Source organism: Leguminivora glycinivorella, chromosome 27 (assembly GCF_023078275.1).
Source record: "Leguminivora glycinivorella isolate SPB_JAAS2020 chromosome 27, LegGlyc_1.1, whole genome shotgun sequence".
NCBI classification, from domain to species: Eukaryota; Metazoa; Arthropoda; class Insecta; order Lepidoptera; family Tortricidae; genus Leguminivora; species Leguminivora glycinivorella.
Window position 1 is genome coordinate 6,868,368 of NC_062997.1, and position 25,667 is coordinate 6,894,034.

At 38.0% G+C, this 25,667-nt stretch overlaps 1 protein-coding gene across 9 annotated transcripts in view; it reads right to left on the reverse strand.

Moving 5' to 3' along the window:
* Positions 1-10,284: 10,284 nt before the first annotated feature.
* LOC125240252 (copper-transporting ATPase 1) overlaps positions 10,285-25,667 on the reverse strand; it is a 109,009-nt gene continuing 93,626 nt past the window's right edge. For 6 of the 9 annotated variants that reach the window (XM_048148092.1, XM_048148091.1, XM_048148088.1 and 3 more), the window contains 7 exons: positions 25,429-25,571; positions 25,193-25,285; positions 24,225-24,335; positions 23,313-23,456; positions 21,175-21,251; positions 19,399-19,542; positions 10,285-10,643 (listed from right to left, as the gene is read on the reverse strand). In XM_048148092.1, the coding sequence (XP_048004049.1) occupies positions 10,529-10,643; positions 19,399-19,542; positions 21,175-21,251; positions 23,313-23,456; positions 24,225-24,335; positions 25,193-25,285; positions 25,429-25,571 (827 nt within the window). In that variant the 3' untranslated portion in view covers positions 10,285-10,528. Of the gene's footprint in view, positions 10,644-12,033; positions 12,074-19,056; positions 19,144-19,398; positions 19,543-21,174; positions 21,252-23,312; positions 23,457-24,224; positions 24,336-25,192; positions 25,286-25,428; positions 25,572-25,667 lie in introns of all 9 variants that reach the window. The other 3 variants (XM_048148095.1, XM_048148090.1, XM_048148094.1) reach the window with 3 other exon arrangements.

Consider the following 25,667-nt stretch of genomic DNA (forward strand, 5'->3'; position numbering starts at 1 on the left):
TGTAGTTTTGACATTGATTGTTTTTCTAATGACGTTTCAGTAGTTGCCAGCATCGCGGTGATCGGACGAAAACGGTTTATATCATGCGCGGATCCAGGGGGGAGGTCATGGGGGTCATGACCCCCCCTGGAGCCTAAGTTGGCCATACAAATAGACCACGTGACCCCCTCCTGGGGCCGCGGGCCTTTACCACGTGACCCCCCCCCCTGGGCACGAAGCTGGATCCGCGCTTGGTTTATATGTTACTCATTTGAAAACTCGTATCGAACGGTTTACGAATTTGATTCTTACGGCTTACATAACAAATTCGGTTTTCAAAAAACAGATATATTTTGATTTTAGGTTTAAGTTAGCGTTATTTGCACCTATCTGAATAAAGTTGGAATGTCATTTGAGGCCATTTTTTTCGACTTTTTTGTTCGGGATTGTGTGTCTATAGATATTTAGTTTAAGTTTGTACTAGGTATCTAGGTATACAGTACAGAGTCTTACCGTCTTTCATCCACTGCAAGATGCCATCGACGCTGTTTTTGCCAGTCTTCTTCATCTTCCCGTACACGGCAGCCAGCTCCGCCCCCGCTGTGACAAATTACTATGTTTCACCCACAGAATTATTTTAACTAAGCCAGAATGAGTAGTTAGGTCAAAAAGTGTGTCCACATGAGAGGGCATTGTGTCTCTCTCGCACTTACTGACAATAAAAAAAAAAAAAAATAATAATCTTTATTGCCACATCTTAATACTAAGTATACAAAACATTACATTATACAGTTTAAAGGAAAGAATAACAAACAAAGTAAGATAACAAACAAAACAAACTTAAACTTATTAACTTAACGTAAGAACTATTGTTAACCTATACAAGTATATTTGATGAGGCAAAGGGTCCCAGTCTCAGCGTGTGCAGCGCCAATGGCTCTGCGCTGGTTTTCAGACTGGTCCCGGACGGGGTGGGGACGGTCGTTGCTAACATGTGTAAAGTAGGGTTTTCTGTGCTTTTTGGGGTACGTGGTGTTTGTATGTGTAGTGTATGTGGTGTAATGTGTGTGTAATAGCGTACTTAATTGTGTCTTGACATTACATAGAGAAGATAAATATATAAATAGATAAATAAGACGGAAAAAGGTACCAATGAGTAAATTAATAGATAAATAAATAATTAAATAATAATTGGAGTTTACAATTTACTTTGGATATTTAAGAAATGTGTTCGAACTAATTGTTTGTATTTTAAAAATGCTGACGGTTCTCGCAATGGGGGTGGAAGGTCATTCCAGACCTTACTGGCGGCAAATTTAAAACTCCCTCTGAAAGCTGCAGTTTTGTGAAGTGGGGTTAATAGTTTCAAGCATTTTCTGAGCGACCTTAAGCGCGTATCGTTTACCCATTTCAGTTTATCAAACAGATAACGAGGTTTTTCAAGGTCTAACACTTTCCGAACGGCGCAAGCCAAATGCAGTCGTCTTCGATTTTCCATGTTCAGAACATTGTATTTGTTAAGAAATGGAGTGATGTGTGATCTGCATGGAACTGTATAGCAGAATCGAGCACATGCGTTCTGCACCCGCTGTATGGCCTTCTTTGTTATAGCTAGTAGTCTCGGTCCATAAACAATGTCGGCATAGTTGAACAGTGAGAGAACTAGTGACTCTACTAGAATTTCCCTGGCTTTAACCGATAGATATTTGCGGATATTGTATAGCACCTTAAGTCTGTATAATGCATTCCGAATATTTATATTTACATGTTCTATATAACGCAATTCTCCATCAATGATTAGTCCTAGATTTTTCGCGTGTTCTGCTTCAGTGACTATCTCCTTATTAATGCAGACTCTTGGTTTTTGTGTTTTGATTTTTAAGTCAACATTATTCAGTGACGTCATCACTGTCATAAATTAGGGATACCAGTCAATTTTCAAAGTTACTACCAAATCTACTAATACCTAATTGAAGATATTTTTTAATTATTTTTATTTTATTTTATTTTATTTAAACTTGGGAAACAAACAAGCAAACTATTACATCAACAAAAAAGATAATTTAGGTAATACATAGCCAAAACAGTTTCCACTTATAACTAATAACATTTGTGATTGCTCAGACAAGACTTAAGTTATTAGGTTACTAACAGATATATTTTTAACTATATTATTAAACAATATATTATACGAATCTTTGATTTATTGGCATGAAAATAATTACATTATAATTATTTGCCAATTCTTTAAAATATATCGAAACCCTAATTTATAAAAGTCAGGTAATATACAGATAAAAATACTACTACTATGGTAACCTCATTAACACTGGCCACACGTGCGAGAGGGACACCAGCCCAAACAATGCCCTCTCATGTGGACCGTTTTCGCTAGTCTGATAAGATCACCTTTCCGTCTCAGTGATAAGGTTCAATTTAATATGGCAAAAAACGTGATTGCGCTGTCCCCTAGGTCTTTTGTTTTCATCTCACCGAAAACGACACAACAAACGAAACGCTCACAATAATATCTCTTTCGTAGCTATCTATCTCTATCGCTCTTGCGTATTGGCGCGACAGAGCCAGACTACCTTCCGCGGCGTTTCGTTTTCGTTTCGCGGCGCAGAAATACCATTCGGCTACGGCACCTGTGCCTAAAACATCAAAACTGATACTTCTTGAGGCTCTGGCCATATAAAAGTGAGTTCTTACAGTCTGCGGTCCATTTCTTCAGCTCATTTAGCAGTTTCTGGCTCTCTCCAGTCAGTTCTTTGAACATTTCCATTCTATATATATAATTAATATTGATAATTTTGGAACTATGAACGAATTTACGGAATCGGGTGAGGGGGTGGAAGGAAATAAGCAAGAATTTAGAGGTACATTAAGTTTTTTTAGGGATTTTAAGTATATTTGAACTAAAATCGTGTAGGCTACTTACGTATGAAAATCATGGCTGTATAGATAGATATACCTACTTTAGATTTATTATATTAGCAACGTTATAACTATGGAAATAAGATTGTAATACGACTGTATCTATCGTTCGCAACTTAAAGTCTAGTTGTGAAAATACACACTTACTTTTTGATTACGTTGGTATTGTATTTTACAATGAAATGCAGATCTAAATATCCATAAGTTTACTGAAGCATACTTATCGAAGTCCAAAATACGTCTCTCGTACAGTTGAGATATTATTCAACGAAATTCACGAAATCGAATGGCCGTCATTCAAAAATCGGCCTACAGAATATGTTTATAGTGACAATGGCAATTCATTTGGAAGAAATACACACAGTTTTGAGAGCTGTTAGCCACAGCGATGGCGCAAAATTTTCCGTCATAAAGAAATGGTTCAACCAGTGCAATATTATAGACGGAAGAATGTTGACAGAAGACCATTTTGTAAAGGCTTATTCTAGATTAGATCCAAACTTCGTCCAGCTCAGTTTGAGTGAGTTCATAATTTTCATGTCGATTTTGGCGCGCGAAACTAAGCAAGATATGAAGGTTTTTGTGAATAAATTTGATAGTGTTAAAGATTTGATTATTCAAGAAGTGCTAAATTATATCAGGGTGAATAATGTGCCTTACACTTAATCAACGCCTTAGTCCTTTTTCACATTATCCGATCCGATATCGGATGTCGGAAGTATTTCAGTAGTAAAAATCCAAGATGGCGCCTGCAATGTATGGGATATCAGTCCGACTTCCGATATCGGATCGGATAATGTGAAAACGCACTTAGAGGAATAAGTAAGGGAAGAGTTGTAACTCCATACATCAGTAAATGCGAGTTATTTGTACAGGCTTAGTCAAGTGACATCTAGCGACAATCACGCGTCAACTAGCGTAAATTATCAGTACTGCTACTTGTCAATAGATGTCGCGACGAACGAAAGGTCTAATGCTCACCAATTTTTAGCTAATATTACAATAGTATTAATTAGTATTCTGTTTTCAATTCCTGCCGGCGTATCATGCTTCTAATTTTATCACTTATCCACGTGGATAAGACGTCTGTCACGCTTTAGCAAGTATGTCAGTGTGAGAGTGACAGATGTCTTATCCACGTGGATAAGTGATAAAATTGGAAGCATGGTAGGCCGGCTGCTTGTAATAAGTTGTAAACTGTTCTAATATTATTTTATTGGCAGACGTGACACAGTTGCCACCTAGTATCGAGTAGTGGTACTGATAATTCACACTATTTGACGCTTGATTGACGCGTGATTGTCGCTAGATGTCACTTAACTATGCCTATACAAATAACCCGCCTTTACTGTGTATATAATGTGAAAACGCACTAACGATATGTCGTTTAAGTTAAATACAATTAAATAAAAGATTTTCGTTAAAAAGTATACATTTTTATTCAGTATAATAAAAAAATAGAATACTTGAACTAGAGTACATTTACGATACATCGATGGATAAGCTGGGATATATGACTACCACAAAATAACTAGACAGTACATTGACTCCAGAAAAACGCTCGATATAATAACATACATACAATCACGCCTGCATCCCGTAAAGGGGTAGGCAGGGCGCATGATACTACTAAAGCTTCAGTGCCACTCTTGGCAAATAAGGGGTTGAAAGAAAACGAAACTGTGACACTGCTCGATATAATAACAATAGGCTACTAAACTCGTATCGAATTTAGCACATCAAGTTATTGTTTTCTGTAGTATTTGACTTAAGAAATCAATATTTATAGCTTGCGGGGATTAAAAGTGCGTGATGATTTCGTATTTTTAATTAAAGATGAGTGTATGTTTTTTTTTTAATTATGGACTCCGAAAACGGTGTTGGCCATTGGAGAGACGTCACATAATTCAAATCAACTATGGAAATTAGAGGTACTAATCTAATCTCCATAGAAGCAACCTCTATTGTATTAAAATTCATAGTCGTTGCTCAGCTGTGACAGTGTCAAATATTTTTTCTAAATATACTGACGTCATGTCATAGATATTCTATAGATTAATATGGCTGATGTTGTTTTTGCCTGATCACGTAAAAGTAAACTTTAAATTTTTTTTTGCAGGTTTTTAAGTCGTAATAAAATATGGTACTATTTTTTTTTCGTTTAATTAGACAGTAATTACTAATTAATAATATAAGACATACTTTGAAAAAGGGTCAAGTAGCCTATAGAAGTCGGTTTAAAAAAGATGGAGCGACGACATATTTTGCAAGCCGTGAGTGACAGAAGAGATGCTTTTATACAATAGTTGGATAAAACTAGATATTGAGAAAATAATACTTTAACACAGGTCAAAATAAATACTTATTGTTTCATGAAAGCTGGTACGGTTGGCATGAACCGACTTTGATTGTATGAGCACAGTATAATAAAGAGTACTATCGTACAGTATGGCCACTCCCGCTCCTCGCTGAAAGTGCCGCCCACCCCTCTTAGTTACCTCACAGTTACCACCTGTCAAAAACGCAAACAGTCGACCTGTCATATCTCACTCATACAAGTATGGTACTCGTTCATCTACACGAGCTTAGAATGTGTGCTAGGAACGCGCCTCTTTCATATATTTGATCGCCAGTGTCCGAGATGTGGTATGAGTGACACCTGTATTGTTACACAGATGTAGTGCGAAAAAATTTGCCTCCGTATTGTTACGGAGACGTACGAACGTGTCATGCTATTTCAGTCAGTCTCAGTACAAGATGTACCGACACTGATTGAACTAGCATGACAAATACGAACGTTTCCGGAAAAATGCGAAGGAAACCCTTTTCGTACTACATCTGTACAGTAGTTACTGTCAAGAGATATTTTATTGGTTGATCTGTCACACACAGACCTTCTTATTCAGGCATTCGTTCCATTGAGCTCTTGTGAACTGACCTAATGTCAGATGTTTGATACATATTATGTTAGATGTTTTTCCTGAGAAAGTAAGTGAGCGTGTAAGTATTGTAATTTGTATATCGTCGCTTAGCACCCATAGCCTCGTAGCGCCCACCATACAAAATTTTTGCTAGGAAATTTTGATTCTTATTATACTTGAGATTGAATTCAATTTCATTTGTTCGAAAAATGTTAAAAACAAAAGAAATTAGGTTTTATTGGTTTACATGAAAGTTAAAATTCCATTGAAACCATTATGTACTTTAGAAAGTATATTGGGCGCCACGAGGATAGTACAAGCTTTGCTTAGTTTGGGCACAGTATAATAAAGAGTACTATCGTACAGTATGGCCACTCCCGCTCCCCGCTGAAAGTGCCGCCCACCCCCTCTCGGTTACCTGACAGTTACCGCCTGTCAAAAACGCGAACAACCGACCTGTCATATCTCACTCATACAAGCATGGTACGCGTTCACCTACACGAGCTTAAAATGTGTGCTAGGAACTCGCCTCTTTCATATATTTGATCGCCAGTGGCCGAGATGTGGTTTGGGGCTAAGTTGATCTGTGTAAGGTATCCCCAATATTTTTATTTTTTATTTTTTATATATATAATAATAGTACATAGAGGCAGTTATATCAACTAGACGGACATTTTCAGAATTTGGGACCCCCCAATTAGCGTAAGTCGTTAACAAAAATTACTCACTGTCAGTTTTGTGACGATAATTAGGTAAGCATGAAACAATAGAAATATTGTTTTTGTGTTCAATAGGTACATAAACTTTAAGCGATAATCTACATTCAGAGTGCGAAAAAAGTAAATTTTTAGAGAGATTTTATTCTTAATTGTCGCCACAAAACTTACAGTGAGATAATTTTTTTTGTTAACAACTTACGCTAGTTGGAGGGACCCAAATTCTGAAAATGCCTACATATCATTGTGTAACTAACATTACTTAAGTATCATGTTTTTGAGCAATCATTTTTGATCTTATAATTTATAAAATAAAACTAGAATGTTTTAGGTCTAGTTGAATTACCAATAAAAAAGGTATACCTATTTTTAAATTAAAGGAAAAATGCCCCGGCAAGGCCAAAGGTCGCAGGTTCGAGTCCTGCCGGAGGTGTGAATTTTTCCATTATTCCTTTAACTTAAAAATATGTAATATCGCTCGCAGACGTTTCTGCATGATAAAAAACAAATCATGGTATGCCTAGTTAAAATAAGACCTAATAAAGATCGTTTTTGAGGAGTCTCTGTACTGTATCAGTTTTTAATTGTGACTATAGGCTTTACAAAGAGATCCCTGATTAAATGTTGTAATAAAGAGTGAGATAGCAGGTACATGCTATCTCTTTCACACATAGCGAAATATATAAAAAGTGCGAAAGAGACCGCATATGCCTCTCACTTTACATAAGACAATACAAATTAAATTACATATTAAAATAAACTCTTAGAAACGATGGCCAAATAAAAATATTTACAAATCTTTGGAAGATTAATAAGATTATCTAAAATTCTTATAGAAAATATAGGATAACCTACAAAAACGTAAAGCATTTTTTTGTATTTTATCAAGACGATATACAGGGTGATTCATGAGTCGTGAGCAGGAGTGAACAGGGTACTGGGGAGGGTCACACTGAGCAACTTTCATAATGGGGCAACACTGAATTGTGATTATTTTTCTTAACTATGACTTAATTGATAGCTAATTATCAATTACGTTCTAATTATGACTTAATTGATGCTATCAATTAAGTCATAGTTAAGAAAAAAAAATATCACAATTTAGTGTTGCCCCATTATGAAAGTTGCTCAGTGTGACCCTCCCCAGTACCCTGTTCACTCCTGCTCACGACTCATGAATCACCCTGTATATACTGACAAAGCCCATACAGAAAAGCGTACCCCTGAAAGTGGCAAAAATCATATTGACCGCAAATATTTTTGCGTGTTTCTATTTTTTATAAGAACAAATGACAGATTTCTGTATTTTAATATCAAAAATGAATGGGTGAAATAAAAAAAAAGAATTTGTAGGTAGGCATTTTATAGGTGGCGCTAAAAAATTGAGGTCCGATTCTTAATATGAAGATTGTCAATCTTATATAAATCATCCTTGATTATATGTAAAAATGGAACTCGATCACACCGACAGCGTGCCAGTAGCTGCACGCAGTGTGTCGCCTGTCATATAGATCTGTACATTACAAAGCGAAACAGACCTTAGATCCTATTTTGTATTAAATTAAAAATCGCATTAAAATGGCAACTTTTCCGTTTAAATTTCAATCAAACTTTTAAATAATCGTTAGAAATTATTATTTTAATTATTTATTAAGAAAATTAGAAAAGTATTTACTTATAATGGCGATCATACGTTAAATATCATCAAACGTGGCAACATTACCATACCAATTTATTACTTGGCAATGTTGTCACAGAAAGAAAAGTTGACTCGTTTGACGTTGTACCAGTAACGTCGAATAGAAGTTTCGTACTGATATTTTCATATTATTAAATGAGAATGTTTTGTGAACATTTATGAAACAAATTTAAATAATAAGGGATACATTGAAAAAATGAAAATGAAAATGAAACGATCGTAACCAGCGAATACTTGTATGTATACATTTAAATTAAGGAATCGTGTCAGTATTTCCTTTAATAGTAATTCCAACATTTTACTTTTATAAAAAAAAACAGATATTGTACTAGCCGAATTAAGATATATATTATAAACGACATTAAATACTTCAAAAGCTTATTTTCGAAAATACTGACAAATAGCTTCATATTGTTCAATAACTATTTTCATTTAATTTTCTACATATATTATTAATATCACTGATTTTAAAACAACATCGTACAAATAAAAAGTTAAGAAATGTACAGTTAACCAATTGGAACCCTAGGCCACTGTAGAACTATGTCATAGTGACGTTATAAATCAGATTGTAAGAAATCTCTTACTGCTTGTCATTTTGACATGGTTGTCGAGTGGCCTGGGGTTCTAATTGGTAGACTGTACTCAAATAAATAATCGTAAAGGTAGCTTGACCATAAGATCCTTTACAGTACATATGACGCTATATTACAGCACTTGTTAGGTAATAAGCACATTACGCGACTATGTCAAAAATTTAAATGTACTGTAAAACGTTGTACGATGCATGTACGAAAAGGAAATTCGCAACTCGTGCCGATTTAAAACACTGCGTTCGTGTTTTAATTTTTCACCACTCGTTTCGAATTTCTTATTTCTCGCACTTGTATCGTAATGTACTATTATGTGTAAAAAACCACACAAGTAATATATGTTATGTTACATAAAAAACTTATCTTATTTGTACGATATAGTTAACAATTTATAATAAAATATAACAAATTATGTATTTGTACACACAATACTCAGGTAATATAGGTAACAAATATGTCTTCATATTTTTATACAACTTGACAAAAACCTGACTCTATGCATTTTTAAGCGTGTTAACTCACCAGCCTTATCAGGAGTATTTCGTCACTACTTTTAAAAAAACTTGTATCTTCGTCTGTCAATGAAAAGAAAATTGTAGTAAGTATGTATGGAATGCATATAGACTTAATGCGTTTTAACTTTGAGGAACAGCGTGAGATACGAGATTTTTTTAAAGTAGTGACGATTTGCTAGCGTGTACGCAGGCGTTAGCAAAAATATCGGTGTCTGTCAAACTCAGCGACAATATGTTTGGGGAGACCCTTAAGGTCGGTTGCATCAAATCGCCTGTCACCGTATTAGTCATTTTTTTGTAAATACCTATTAGAATTTCCATTTAACTGTGGTTGATGGTACTAGCCCTAAGGCTACAATTATATACAGTCAGGAAGTGAAACAAAAAAAACCCGGTTGAGTTTTTCATCGCAGAGTTCCCATGGCCATCTCCTGACCTGATCATCGGAGCTCCATCAGAGATCAGCTCATCGCAATATTGCATTGTCATCCGATTTATATATGTATATAAACTTTTTATCGGAATCGGGAAAGGGGCCAATTTTAACTTTCAAGATTCGATTCAAACAAGCATGGATTTTTTTATCTAACGAATAAAAACTTGTAATAGACAAATTTGTTTTTATAAGCAGTTATTCTACTACAAATATGTAGGTATATAAATTATAAACTGAAATAGATGTCATATACTAAAAAAAAAACACAGACGAATTGATAACCTCCTTCCTTGAGGTTTGGATGGCCGTTAAAAAAATGGTATTTTTTTTAGTCCGGCAGTTAGATCGTCCAAAATTACTGAACAAATATTTTTCGCTTTTTCTAATTAATGAAAAAATAAAAAGATATAGAGCATCAAAGTTCCGGAGTGGGGGCTTGTGACGTCACTTCTAAGTAAAAATTGTACCTAGGCGTGACGTCACGCGAAACTTCAACGCACTGTACCGTCATTTGTCGTTTACGAGAAAAAAAGCAAAAATACGTGTCTAATATTCTTTGATAATCTGATTGACGGGACTAATTAGTTTTGTTTAGTCGTCTCGCCTTATACGTAGCAACTACAGTATCCGTGTCTTTTTTGTTAAAAACAGAACTGTTTCTCTAATATATGATATCTATAACAGTTTAATAATATGTCAGTCCGATTCACACGATCAACTCGCGTGAAACGCTCAATCGTTGAGACTGGGTTGCTCTTTAGTGGGCCTCTTGGGAATGAAAGAGACAGTGAGATCGTCCTCTTCTTGCAACAGGCAGCCGTCACTTATTTTGTGTCTGTTGAACAATCTGGAACGCGAAATGTAAGATTAATTACGTATACAAGGTGCAGGAGAAAATGTTGAAAAGAGGCACTTCTTTCATTTCAATATTCTACAATAATCTACATAGATTGTAAATATTTGTCTCCAAAATTATTGACTTATGACTTGTGATTTTCTATAGGAGGAAAAAATGGCACACGACATATTATATATTCACTTTTAGCATAAAATAACACTAGTGGTTCTCTACAATAGAGAAAACCTTTTGTTACATACGCAATAAAGTCTAATTTTTGACGGAATTTTAGATAGAAATGTACATAAAGCTCTTGAAACAAGAGAGCCTTCTGTCATAAAAAGCCATATTTGTGTTTCTTTTGGAAAATTTTGTGTATGGAAGTATAAACACATTGTACACGTTCAACTCTAAAATATTTTTGAACTCATATTTAACACGCAAAAAGCAAACCCACATGAAAAGTCTTCAAACCAAACTGGCAAGAATGCAAAGTGTAAAAGCATATGTTTATATTACATAAATCCTGTGGTTGCACACATCTATTAGCTACCACAACCACCTACCATCAGCCTAACCTTATGCTTATTGGTCACCGACGTAATACGAATATAATTTTCGTACCCGTAAGCCAAGGGATGAAATATTTAACCCCGATTTGTACTTTGAACAAATTTTCATTCTCTATTCATAATCACTCTATAGAGGACAACTAATTGTAAATAATTATGAATTATGATGTAAATAGTTTCTTTTTGAATGCATGGATTAAGGTTAGTGAATGATCAAACGCATTTTCAAGCAACAAAAAACAACAACACACGTAAACAGCAAAACAGCCTTCACCAAAAATAAAAGACAAACGAAAACAATTTGTTAATATTTACTTGAAATAATAGAGCAATAAGTAAAGAAAGAGTTGTATCCATACATCAAGTTATTTGTAGTGTCATCTAGCGTCAACCACGCGTCAATCACGCGTCAACTAGCGTAAATTATCAGTACTGCTACTTGTCAATAGCTGTCGCGACGAACGAAAAGTCTAATGCTCAACTTTTAGCTAATATTGCAATAGTATTAATCAGTACTCTGTTTTCGATTCCTTCTACTTCTGATATAAGTTGTAAATTGTTTTTAATATTACATTTTTTGCGGACGAGACACTGTTGACACCTAGTGTCGAGTAGTGGTACTGATAATTTACGGTTGTTGACGCGTGGATGACGCTAGATGTAACTACAAATAACTTGCACTTACTGATGTATGGAGACTCTTTCCTTATTTTTTCCTCTATGCTTGAAATAGATATCTTCACCTCGAAAAACCGACAAAAAAGACTAAAAACTGACGAAAAAACACAAAAAAAAACAAGAAAAATCGCAAAAAAAAAACTACACACCAACTACACCTTTAAAAGGGCCTTCCAGTCGCCGTTTTTGCTAGAGTGGAACAGACAGACTAGCATTAGTGTAAGTGCGAGTGAGAAGCGACTATACAGCATTGCTTGTGAGATCTAAAGCTTACAATACGGACTTACTCTTAACTATGTAAGGAACTGGACGAATTCACGAAAACATATTATTTTATGTGTTTAAATAAAAATGTTTATCACTACATAGTATAAAACAAAGTCACTTTTTCTGTCCCTATGTCCCTATGTCCCTTTGTATGCTTAAATCTTTGAAACTACGCAACGGATTTTGATGCGGTTTTTTTTAATAGATAGAGTGATTCAAGAGGAAGGTTTATATGTATAATAACATCCATTAAATAGTGGAGAAGTACTGTTATTTTTGAGGTTTCTAATGTGATGTCGTAAATAATTACATGCGGGTAGATTATATTTATTTGTCTACCCCGAACGAAAATATAAATTAATATCGGGTAGTTTTGTGTTGTTTACATCTCCGGTGACATTTTGCTGGGACGTCAGTCTTCCGCGACCACGGCCAGTGCAACCTGGCCGAAACGTTGGGAAAAAAGGTAAAAATAATGTTAATTAATCGCATTCGACCTGTATGTGACTTTAAATATGTGTACAAAGCGCGAGAACTTAGTGTTATCTTGATAAGGGATAGGGATAGCGATAGGGATAGCGATATCACTACATAGTATAAAACAAAGTCGCTTTCTCTGTCCCTATGTCCCTTTGTATGCTTAAATCTTTGAAACTACGCAACGGATTTTGATGCGGTTTTTTTTAATAGATAGAGTGATTCAAGAGGAAGGTTTATATGTATAATAACATCCATTAAATAGTGGAGAAGTACTGTTATTTTTGAGGTTTCTAATGTGATGTCGTAAATAATTACATGCGGGTAGATTATATTTATTTGTCTACCCCGAACATTTATATAAATTAATATCGGGTAGTTTTGTGTTGTTTACATCTCCGGTGACATTTTGCTGGAACGTCAGTCTTCCGCGACCACGGCCAGTGCAACCTGGCCGAAACGTTGGGAAAAAAGATAAAAATAATGTTAATTAATCGCTTTCGACCTGTATGTGACTTTAAATATGTGTACAAAGCGCGAGAACTTAGTGTTATCTTGATAAGGGATAGGGATAGCGATAGCGATAGCGAGGGCTGTTGGTTCTCAAATTGTAGTATTGTAAATATCTTTGTACACAGTTATACAATAAATCATATCTTATCTTATCTTATCTTATCTTATAGGGATAGCGATAGCCATAGCGTTAGCGATAGCGATAGCGATAGGGATAGAGATAGGGATACGGATACGGATACGGAAACGGATACGGATACGGATAATATGGGTATCGTTAGAGGGATACGATACGGATAACCGGTCGGCGGTCTCTTACAATCAAAGTGCTCTAAGACGATCGTTGTTTGCTTGCTTGAAGATTACGTTTGCGATAAGTATAAGCAAAATGTAAAAAATTGTAAGGGATAATAGAAAAAAGTACTTTTTACCCACCGATCATATAGTGTCGAAATACGGGCTATGTGGGATGTTTATAAAGGTTTCCCCAGCGTATATAGAATTACCTACGCTGTGGTCGATGTGTAATATTTCTACAATCATTTCAAGCAAAAGTATTATGTGCAATCGAAATAATCGCAGATAAATATACCAGAGAAACCTAAGGATCCAAATGAAAATCTTAATGAATACTTTTATTACGCGGGCGAAGCCGCGGGTAAAAGCTAGTGTAAGATAATACTTGGTTACGTTTTATATCTAAATATTATTACCGAAAAACGTGTCAACTTTACTCAGTGGTAACTTTACCAAAAAAAGTTACTATGTAGGACGATATGAGGGCCATTTTTTTTTTCAAAGTTGTCCACCCCACTTTTTTTGTAACATGGGTATTTTTTACGCGATTAACACTCAGAATCGCGAGGTCTTTCGATCCTGGTAGGAGAAAAAAAATGTCCCAAGATTTCCATACATTTTTTCGAACCTCCCATTCCGTTACCGCCATACAAAATGTATGAAAAAACCGGCCAAGAGCGTGTCGGGCCACGCTCAGTGTAGGGTTCCGTAGTTTTCCGTATTTTTCTCAAAAACTACTGAACCTATCAAGTTCAAAACAATTTTCCTAGAAAGTCTTTATAAAGTTCTACTTTTGTGATTTTTTTCATATTTTTTAAACATACGGTTCAAAAGTTAGAGGGGGGGGGACGCACTTTTTTTTCCTTTAGGAGCGATTATTTCCGAAAATACTAATATTATCAAAAAACCATCTTAGTAAACCCTTATTCATTTTTAAATACCTATTCAACAATATATCACACGTTGCGGTTAGAATGAAAAAAAATATCAGCCCCCACTTTACATGTAGGGGGGGTACCCTAATAAAACATTTTTTTCCATTTTTTATTTTTGCACTTTGTCGGCGTGATTGAAATACATATTGGTACCAAATTTCAGCTTTCTAGTGCTAACGGTTACTGAGATTATCCGCGGACGGACGGACGGACGGACGGACGGACGGACGGACAGACAGACATGGCGAAACTATAAGGGTTCCTAGTTGACTACGGAACCCTAAAAATGGTAACGGAACGGGAAAAAAACCTTGGGACAGTTTTTTCTCCTATTAGAATTGAAAGAGCTCGCGATTCTGAGTGGAAACCACATAAAAAATTCCAAATCAAAAAAAAAGTGGGGTGGACAACTTTGAAAAAAATGGCCTATAAACACCGATTCGTCTCTATCGCAGATAGTTCATCGCTTATTCGCTTTTGGTAAATTGGTAGGACTAGTGCCTCATAGCACATAGAATTCTAAGTTTATTAGGTTAGTTTTTAGGTATTCTTTAACCCCCGTATTCATAAACATTCACTAAAGTTATCAAGCCGATAAAGTTCGTTTGTCCCTTTCCGCCGTATTAGTGTGATAGAAAGGGACAAACGAACTTTATCGGCTTGATAACTTTAGTGAACGTATATGAATAAGGGGGTAAGTATGTAATAATTTAAGGCAAAGTTACCAAAGAAGGTAAAGTTGCAACGTTTGACGTTATCTAAAGATTTTAAAGGGGCATGCAGTTAACTAGGTTCTATGTTATTTCTAAATACACACATATCTACTATCAAAATACTGTGAATAAATATACATATGTATGTAAAATTACTTGAAGTTATGAAATATATTGTTTAGTTTTAAATTTATTATGTATTAATACATATATTAGTTCTGTTAATATCCCTTTTGTAAAAGAGCCATTTCGCAAAATGTTTCGTCTTCTAAACACCTGCAGAAGTAAGGATTATATCTGTTAAACGTTTTTCAAAACATTTGATACGTTATAAAAAAAAAAGAATTGGAACTTGAACCCAGAGCTGGATGTCAAGGTCAGTGCTCTGTCAACTGAGCTACCAAATCTATACCCAACAAAGCAAATATTTTAACCATATATGAACGAGGCCAGATCTATAATAGAATCACTCTGAGTTATTTCTGATTGATAATCTTAGATTTTTTCTAGAAATTAAATAAAATGAAGCAAGAATTAAAAAAAAAAACTTTGAAAACCATGCTCTCTTTTTACGTATTAAATTACGGAATGATTGAAATTAATGATGAATTAATGAATAATGTTGAATGATGAGTGAATGATTAATGTTGAATGTTGATTTAATTATTAATGAATAATGAATGAGTAAATGAATGAATGACGAATGAAGGCATAAAAGAATAATGTTGAATGAAACTTACTTGGCAATAGGCGAGTTCCCTCTGTCCCCGATGACGATTCTCTCGTCTAACGGCCCAGCCACGACATTGGTCTAAGCGCGACAGCGGTGAGCGGCAGCCATACGTGCGAATGAAAAGTCCCATCGCTGTGTCTCGCTCCAATGTACGGCCGCCGCTCACCGCTGCCGCGCTTAGACCAATGTCGTGGCTGAGCCGTAATCCTCTGTGTACCAACACACTGTCCAAGTCTTCCAACCTTATAGATTGTAAGTACTCGGGTGTTGAGTGAATGATGAGTGAATAAATGGATAAATGAAGGAATGATTGAATGATGATTGAGTATATGGATGAATAATGATTAAGTGAATGAATGAATAAATTAATGAATGATTGAGTGAATAGATGAATAATGATTAAGTTAATGAATCTTCTTCTTTCTCTTTGCCTTAATCCCATTATTTGGGGTCGGCCCTCCTCGTTCTTAAGCGCCAGGACCGTCTGTCCTGAGTTGTCTTCGGAGTAAGTTGGGTTCGTTCCAAGTCGCGGGTCACTGTAGACCACCATGTGGCTTTAGGTCTTCCTTGTCTGCTCGCTTCCCTGTTCGGTAATGCCAAGGCTTGCCGCACTACATGGTCTTCAGGGCGTCTCATCACGTGCCCATACCAGCGAAGCCTACTTTCGGTGATTTTGTCTGCGATGGGGGCGACTTTGTAACTACCTCTGATGTATTCATTCCTCACTCTATCAAGTCTAGTTACTCCAGCCGCCCACCTCAGCATCTTCATTTCGGCTACATGTAATTTTTTGCTCGTGTGCCTTTTTAATTGGCCAGCATTCCGCACCGTACATCATTGCCGGTCTTACGGCTGTTTTGTATACTTTGCCTTTCACTTTGATTGGCATTCTTGTATCGCAAAGAACACCGGAGAGGGCTCTCCATCTTTGCCAGCCAGCGTTAACTCTGTGAGTGACATCAGATTCAATGGTACCATCGGCCGTCAGCATCGCTCCGAGATATTTGAATTGGGATACTTTTGGGAGTTGATCCCCTTCGATGTAGATGTTGGTTGAGATGGTGGTATCATTGCTAAACCTGCATTCCAGATGCTCAGTCTTGCTCCTGCTTATGCGAAGTCCATTTCTTTCCAGGGCCTCTCTCCATTGTTCTAGAGTCGTTTGCAGTTGTTGTGCGCTTTTATCAATGAGTACGATGTCGTCCGCGTATAAAATACACCAAGGCAGGGAAGTTTGGATGTCTTTGGTGAGGTAATCCATTACTAAGTTGAAAAGTAGCGGGCTTAACGCTGAGCCTTGATGCACACCTACGTTCACTTCAAAGGTCTTGCTTTCTCCGGCCAAACTTCTCACATTTGCGTTACATTTATAGTACATATCTTGGACTAGAGCAACATATCCTTCTTGTATTCCTTGCGCTCTCATCGCTTGCCATACCAGATTTCGTGGTACCCGGTCAAACGCCTTCTCAAGGTCTATGAAAACGAGGTGCAAGTCTTCCCGGCTGGACCGATGCTTTTCCACGACGATTCGTACTGCTTGTATAGCATCAATAGTAGATTTGGCTGATGTGAAGCCGTACTGATTTTCAGAGATAACAACGTGGGACAAAAAGCGGTTGTGTAGTATTTTTTCCCATATTTTGAGGGTGTGGCATGTGAGTTTTATACCTCTGTAATTCTCACAGATGCTGACGTCGCCTTTGTTCTTAAAAAATGGAATGATAGAACTTTTTCTCCATATATCTGGGATCTTATTTGACCTGAGGATTCCGTTAAATAATTTTGTAAGCCATTCCAGTCCTATGGCGCCTGTTTGTTTCCATATATCAGCGGGTATTTCATCTGGCCCTACAGCTCTATGGTTCTTCATTTTCGAGACCGCAAGTTTGACTTCTGATATGCTTATTTCTAGTATAGGTCCCGCAGAGGGCTTTATTAAGGGCAGCGGTTGACTTGGGAATTCTTCGTTAAGTAGCCTTTCATAGTACTGACGCCATCTTTGGTTGATGTTTTCATTATTTGTCAAAAGTAGACCATTTTCATCGCGGATGTATTTATTGACTTTGATATCCAATGTGGACTTATGACGCTGTTTAGCAATTTTAAAAACTTCTGAGTCATTCTTGGCTTCTTCTAGTCTACTGTAAAAACACTCCTGAGATTGGGCTCTACTTTGGGCTACTTTCCGTTTCGCTTCTTGTTTGGCCTTTTTGTACTCTATGCGGTCCTCCTCTAGATGAGTAGTCTGCCATAGTTTGAATAGAGTTCTTTTGGCAGCTATAGCTCCTTTAACGTCATCATTCCACCACCTTGGGTCCTTGTTATTCGTTAGTATTCCCTTTGAGACTCCTAGGATTTTAGAAGACTGAATTTTGCAAGTGTGTGAGAAATTTGACCACATAGATTCGGCATTGCTGTTGTATTCTCTGTTGATATCATTCTCCATATACTGTCTGAGAGTGGAAATAAGCTCTTCACCTTTAGGGCTGTAAAGTAGTCCCCATTTAATTTTTGGGGTTTTATCAACGGTGGTCTTAATAGGCCTGGGTAATTTTAGACTTGCAACTAATATTCTATGCTGTGAAGTAAGCGCTTCTCCCGGTATGACTTTACAATCTCTAAAGTTCCGAAGCATGTTTCTATCCGCCAAAATATAATCTATTTGTGTAGGTACCGTGTCTTGAGCTTTTATACGTGATAAGGTGTTCAGGTTTCTTTTTATAGAAGGTGTTAATAATGGCGAGGTTATGTCTCATCCCAAATTCCAAGATTTCTTCCCCCTGTTTATTTATAGTTCCAAAGCCTCGATTTCCATGTACTCCCGGGTATGCGTCAGCGGAAGCGCCTACATGGCCGTTTAGATCACCGCCTATATATTTACTTTCTGGCGATGGTATCTGGTTGATCAAGTCATCAAAATCTTCCCAGAATTGAGATTTCTCTACTTCTGAACATCCTATCTGTGGGGCATACGCAGATATTAAATTCAATGGATTAAGTTAATGAATGAATAAATTAATGAATGATTGAGTGAATAGATGAATGATTAAGTTAATGAATGAATAAATTAATTATTGAGTGTATGAGTGAATGAATGAATGATTGAGTGAATGAATGATGAAAGATTGAATGAATGAATGAAATTTCATTGAATGAATGATGGTTGAGTGAATGACCAACGATGCTTGAGTGAATGGACGAATGGTTATTGAGTGAATGAATGAATGAACTTACTTGGCAATAGGCGAGTTCCCTCGGTCCCCGATGTCGATTCTCTCGTCTAAACCTCTGTGTACAGAGACGCTGTCCAAGTCTTCCAACCTTATAGATTGTAAGTACTCGGGTGTTGAGTGAATGATGAGTGAATAAATGAATGAATGATGGATGAGTAAAGGGATAAATAATAAAAAAAAAATCAAAATCAAAATGAATTAATTAATAAATTATTGAGTGTATGAATGAATGAATGGGTGAATGAATGATGAAAGATTGAATGAATGATGACTGAGTGAATGACTGAATTAACGATGTTTGAGTGAATGGACGAATGGTTATTGAGTGAATGAATGAACTTACTTGGCAATAGGCGAGTTCCCTCGGTCCCCGATGTCGATTCTCTCGTCTAAACCTCTGTGTACAGAGACGCTGTCCAAGTCTTCTAACCTTATGGACTGTAAGTACTCGGGCGTACGAAGCTCTTCTATCGTTGGTTTCCTGAATCTGTAATAAAACGTACAATAGTACAACAAGGGGGGTAAGGGGATATTGATAACGAGTGTTATAATTCGCAACTGCCGCCGGCCGGAGTGAATTATAGACACGAGTTTGCAATATCATTACCTCCTGAGAGTCAAGAAGGAAAGGTGAAGTTTTTTACGCATAGGGGGAAAATATTAAAAAAAATCGCTTCATTTAAGACTTGGGCTCAACTGGGGAGGATAAATACGTCCGATTATAATATCGAGGGTAGTGGGAATCACGTACAGATATAACATCGTATGTAAATCATCCCGTATCACAGATCAATAAAATAACATACATACATACATACATACATACATACATACATACATACATACATACATACATACAATCACGCCTGTATCCCATAAAGGGGTAGGCAGAACACATGAAACTACTAAAGCAGTGCCACTCTTGGCAAATAAGGGGTTGAAAGAAAACGAAACTGTGACATTGCAGTGACAGGTTGCCAGCCTCTCGCCTACGCCACAATTTAACCCATATCCCATAGTCGCCTTCTACGACACCCACGGGAAGAAAGGGGGTGGTGAAATTCTTAACCCGTCACCACACAGGCAATAAAATAAATAAATAAATAAATACATTCTTACACAGATTGACTGAGTCCCACGGTAAGCTCAAGAAAGCTTGTGTTATGGGTACTCAGACAACGATATATATAATAATACAAATACTTAAATACATATAAAACATCCATGACTCAGGAACAATAAATATCTGTGCTCATCACACAAATAATTACCGGGATTCGAACCCGGGACCGCGGCGTAGCAGGCAGGGTCACTACCGACTAGGCCAAATCGGTCGTCAGATCAATACTATGCTTAAGCCAAAGAGGATCGAGTATTATACAGAGTTACTATCAAAATTAAAATGTGTAATCACAATGCAAAGACTGCCATCTCTCGACACAAGCTTAGAACTTTTGAACCTCAGTTTTGACAATTTGGCCCATATTCTTAGTTTGATTTGTATTAAAATGTCAGATACTAATATTAGCGCCATCTAGTCGAGCGTTCCCCAAAAGTGGAACGCCATCTAGGCCATCGTATCTTTTCTGTATGGTTTTGATGATACATATAATAATTCGTTTACGGTGTACTCGGTCAAACTGCGGAATACTTTACCACCTCCTCTTCGACAGTGTCAATCGGTCGCATCGCTGAAGGCGAATCTAAAGAAACTGTGGCTATCGGACGAAAACTGAGACAGGGATTGTATGCGGTTTTGTAAGTAGTATATATATATTTTATATATATTAAATATTTATTGATTATTTATATATTTATTAATATATACTGCGTGTTAGACTAAGGAATGAAAAATGTATTGTTATTATTTTGTAGTTTTTGTATTATGTGGATGTCTACCGTCTTAAACTCTCCCTCAAATGCTCAAAGGTTAACTGGAAGAGATCCCTTAAAGGGATAAGTTCGCCTTTGTACTGAAACTTTTTATTTTAAATATTATGTGCTGTATTATTTTTCTGTACAATAAAGTGTTTACTTACTTACTTACTTACATACATACATATAATCACGCCTGTATCCCATCATATCATATACTCGTATCATTATATCATATACTCACGTCTTCAGCAGCAGGCTGGAACAGACTACAGACACGGAGCTCATCGCCATCGCCGCCGACGCCATCCATGGTTGCAACTGAAATAAAATCACATTTTAAACTATGTCACGAATGTCGCATGTGTCACATTCGCGAATGCGAATATTCAGAATGCGAATGTGCGAATGCGAATATCGCTGAATTTCATAAAAAACAAAATAAAAACCAAGCAATCACCAACAACCCGCTAGGTAAAAATGCTTACTATTGGTCAAAATGCCGAGTACGAACTTCACGCCGCACGAATTTGAGCTATCTGCGCATGCGCGAGTCGACAGTCGATAAGTAGCAATTGGAGCGGCCGGCGCGGGCGAGGAACAAGCTGCGACTTGCACATATTCGCATTCGCAAAACATTCGCATCGTTTGAAGCGAATGCGAATGTCAATGCAAATGTTTAAAAGAATGCGAATCTTTCGCGTATGCGAATGCGAATGCAAATATTCGTAACATCCTATTTTATTTATCTATTTTAAACCTACAGCCCACCAATTTGATTCCTAGGCCACTGTATAAAACCTTTTCACAGAAGTCGAAAGTGACTTCTATGGCCAATAAAGCACGGTGTCGGTAAGGCACTGGTCCCACCGCGAGCTAGTAAACTATGAGCTATAAAAATGAACCATAAAAGAACGGCTATAAAAATTTCGCTAACTGGTATTTGTTTGCCTATTTTCTTAAATTATTTGACTAAAATTGATTTAAAATATACTTATAAAAGATTTTTCATTTGATATGTAACACAGTTCGAAAAACTTTGATTTTTAATTTTCACTTTTACCCCCCAAAAGCGGCCCCTATGATTAAATTTTCTTAATTTAAATTACATGTCTGTCTTTGGGACACAGGTTAACATATGTGTGCCAAATTTCAAGATAATCGGTTCGGTCGTTTTGGAGAAAATTGGCTGTGACAGACGGACAGACAGACGCATGAGTGATCCTAACGGCTCAGCCACGACATTGGTCTAAGCGCGACAGCGGTGAGCGGCGGCCATACATTGGAGCGAGACACAGCGATGGGACTTTTCATTCGCACGTATGGCTGCCGCTCACCGCTGTCGCGCTTAGATCAATGTCGTGGCTGGGCCGTAAGGGTTCAGTTTTTCCTTTTTGAGGTACGGAACCCTAAAAGTGAATAAAAATAACTTACTTGTAGACCGAACACGGCCAGCGCGCCGCTCGCCAGCGGTATGCCGAGTAGATTGTAGACCGACGCGAACAGGAAGTTTAGACGCACGGACAGACAGACAGACACATGTAGACCTTACTTGTAGACCGAAGACCGCCAGCGCGCCGCTCGCCAGCGGTATGCCGAGTAGATTGTAGACCGACGCGAACAGGAAGTTTAGACGCACGGACAGACAGACAGACACACGTAGACCTTACTTGTAGACCGAACACGGCCAGTGCGCCGCTCGCCAGCGGTATGCCGAGTAGATTGTAGACCGACGCGAACAGGAAGTTTAGACGCACGGACAGACAGACAGACACACGTAGACCTTACTTGTAGACCGAACACGGCCAGCGCGCCGCTCGCCAGCGGTATGCCGAGTAGATTGTAGACCGACGCGAACAGGAAGTTTAGACGCACGGACAGACAGACAGACACACGTAGACCTTACTTGTAGACCGAACACGGCCAGCGCGCCGCTCGCCAGCGGTATGCCGAGTAGATTGTAGACCGACGCGAACAGGAAGTTTAGACGCACGGACAGACAGACAGACACATGTAGACCTTACTTGTAGACCGAACACGGCCAGCGCGCCGCTCGCCAGCGGTATGCCGAGTAGATTGTAGACCGACGCGAACAGGAAGTTCAGACGCACGGACAGACAGACAGACAGACACACGTAGACCTTACTTGTAGACCGAACACGGCCAGCGCGCCGCTCGCCAGCGGTATGCCGAGTAGATTGTAGACCGACGCGAACAGGGAGTTTAGACGCACGGACAGACAGACAGACACACGTAGACCTTACTTGTAGACCGAACACGGCCAGCGCGCCGCTCGCCAGCGGTATGCCGAGTAGATTGTAGACCGACGCGAACAGGAAGTTCAAACGCACGGACAGACAGACAGACACACGTAGACCTTACTTGTAGACCGAAGACCGCCAGCGCGCCGCTCGCCAGCGGTATGCCGAGTAGATTGTAGACCGACGCGAACAGGAAGTTTAGACGCACGCGTCTGACGCACGCGCGGGACAGAGACAGACACGCATACACATCTAGCAGGTCATTCTGTGGGAAAGAAAGAAGATAGATATGAGCCATTAAATAAATCAATTTACACGTACTTTAAAAAAAATGGCTTCTCATCCATGCTTTTTATGATATGAACGAATTTTACATTATTTGGGCCATTTTTTTCAAATAAGAGTTTTGATTCACGGTTATTTTCATTAGACTTACTCGTATATTGACCAATCGTGATTTTTCAATCGTGAGGATGGCTTCAAACTATCTAATGTATGGAATCCAGTGATTTGTTTGTGTAAAAAACCGGTGAAGTCAGAATTGAACAAACGTAGTGACACTGTGAGTGTAGTGTGTTTGGACAGACCATCGAGTGTGAATGCGACCAGTGGTAACGCTGAGTGAACGCAGCCGACGCGCGCGAAGGAGGGTAGATCGCGCGCTGTCTATGCAACTTTAACATCCACCCGCCTTCGTCAGTTTTCCGTGATCATGATGCATGCAACTGTGTCGAAATATCGGGAGCTCGACAAAAACAAAAAAGTTAATCACGGTCTATATCCCGGTCAATATAAATCATTTTTTTTTTTCAAAGTTGTCCACCCCACTTTTTTTGTAACATGGGCATTTTTTACGCGATTCATACTCAGAATTGAGAGCTCTTCCGATCCTGATAGGAGAAAAGAAATGTCCCTTTCTTAGAGATATGTCTTTGGACAAGGTACAGAAATGATCACATATTTATGCCGGTGACAGTACTACGCGCTTTCGCCCCATGTGCTGAAAGCCCTGTGTGGTCTATAATGTGCTTACCCTCATGAGGACGATGTCAGCCGCCTCAACCGCCACGTCAGTGCCGCTCGCGATGGCGATACCAACATCAGCCTGCGCCAAAGCTGGCGAGTCGTTCACTCCGTCACCCACCTGTAACCAAACATCTTTATAAATAAATAAATATTATAGGACATTCTTACACAGATTGACTGAGGCCCACGGTAAGCTCAAGAAGGCTTGTGTTGTGGGTACTCAGACAACGATATATATACATACATACATACATACATACAATCACGCCTGTATCCCATAAAGGGGTAGGCAGAGCACATGAAACTACTAAAGCTTCAGTGCCACTCTTGGCAAATAAGGGGTTGAAAGAAAACGAAACTGTGACATTGCAGTGACAGGTTGCCAGCCTCTCGCCTACGCCACAATTTAACCCATATCCCACAGTCGCCTTCTACGACACCCACGGGAAGGAAGGGGATGGTGAAATTCTTAACCCGTAAACGTTACCACACAGGTAAATACTCATATACATAGAAAACATCCATGACTCAGGAACAAATATCTGTGCTCATCACACAAATAAATGCCCTTACCGGGATTCGAACCCGGGACCGCGGCGGTAGCAGGCAGGGTCACTACCGACTGCGCCAGACCGGTCGTCATATAATTTGAAAATTTTGAAAAACCACTATGTCGGGGGTTTTTCAAACGGACCGATTTTCATAAAACATGGCTAAGTACACTCCCGATTAATTCAGTTTTCATACAAAATTAACTAAATCTAAATTGGTTCATTTGTTCGAAAGCTACGATGCCGCTGACAGACACATCCACAGTCAGACAAACACGTCAAGCTTATACCATTCCATCGTTTTTGCGTCGGGGGCAAAAAAATAACATAAAATAATTCAAAATTTTAGTGAAAAATCGCGTCTTTGTATCTTACATTTATTACTTGTGATAAATAAACACACGAATATTTTAAAAGCACTCACCATAGCGACTTTTTGTCCTTGCTCCTGCAGTTTCTGAATCTTGGCCACCTTGTGTGAGGGCAGCACTTCCGCATAAACCTTGTTGATTCCCACCTAAAAAACAGTTCATATTCTTTTGATATTTATAATGTCATAGTTAAAGAGGAAACGGACCTAACTTATATGATGACACTAGTTTACCTGTCTCGCTATGATGACACTAGTTTACCTGTCTCGCTATGATGACACTAGTTTACCTGTCTCGCTATGGCGACAGCAGTCTTCCTATTATCGCCAGTGAGCAGACACACTTCGAGCCCCATCTTCTTTAAGCAGTACACGGCTAGATGCGCTTCTGGTTTCACTTCGTCCGCTATGCCTATCGTGCATACTAGTTGGTCTGTGAACAATATAAACATTTGAATAGGCATTAATATAGGGAAATAAATAAAAAAATAAAAAATATTGGGGACACCTTACACAGATCAACTTAGCC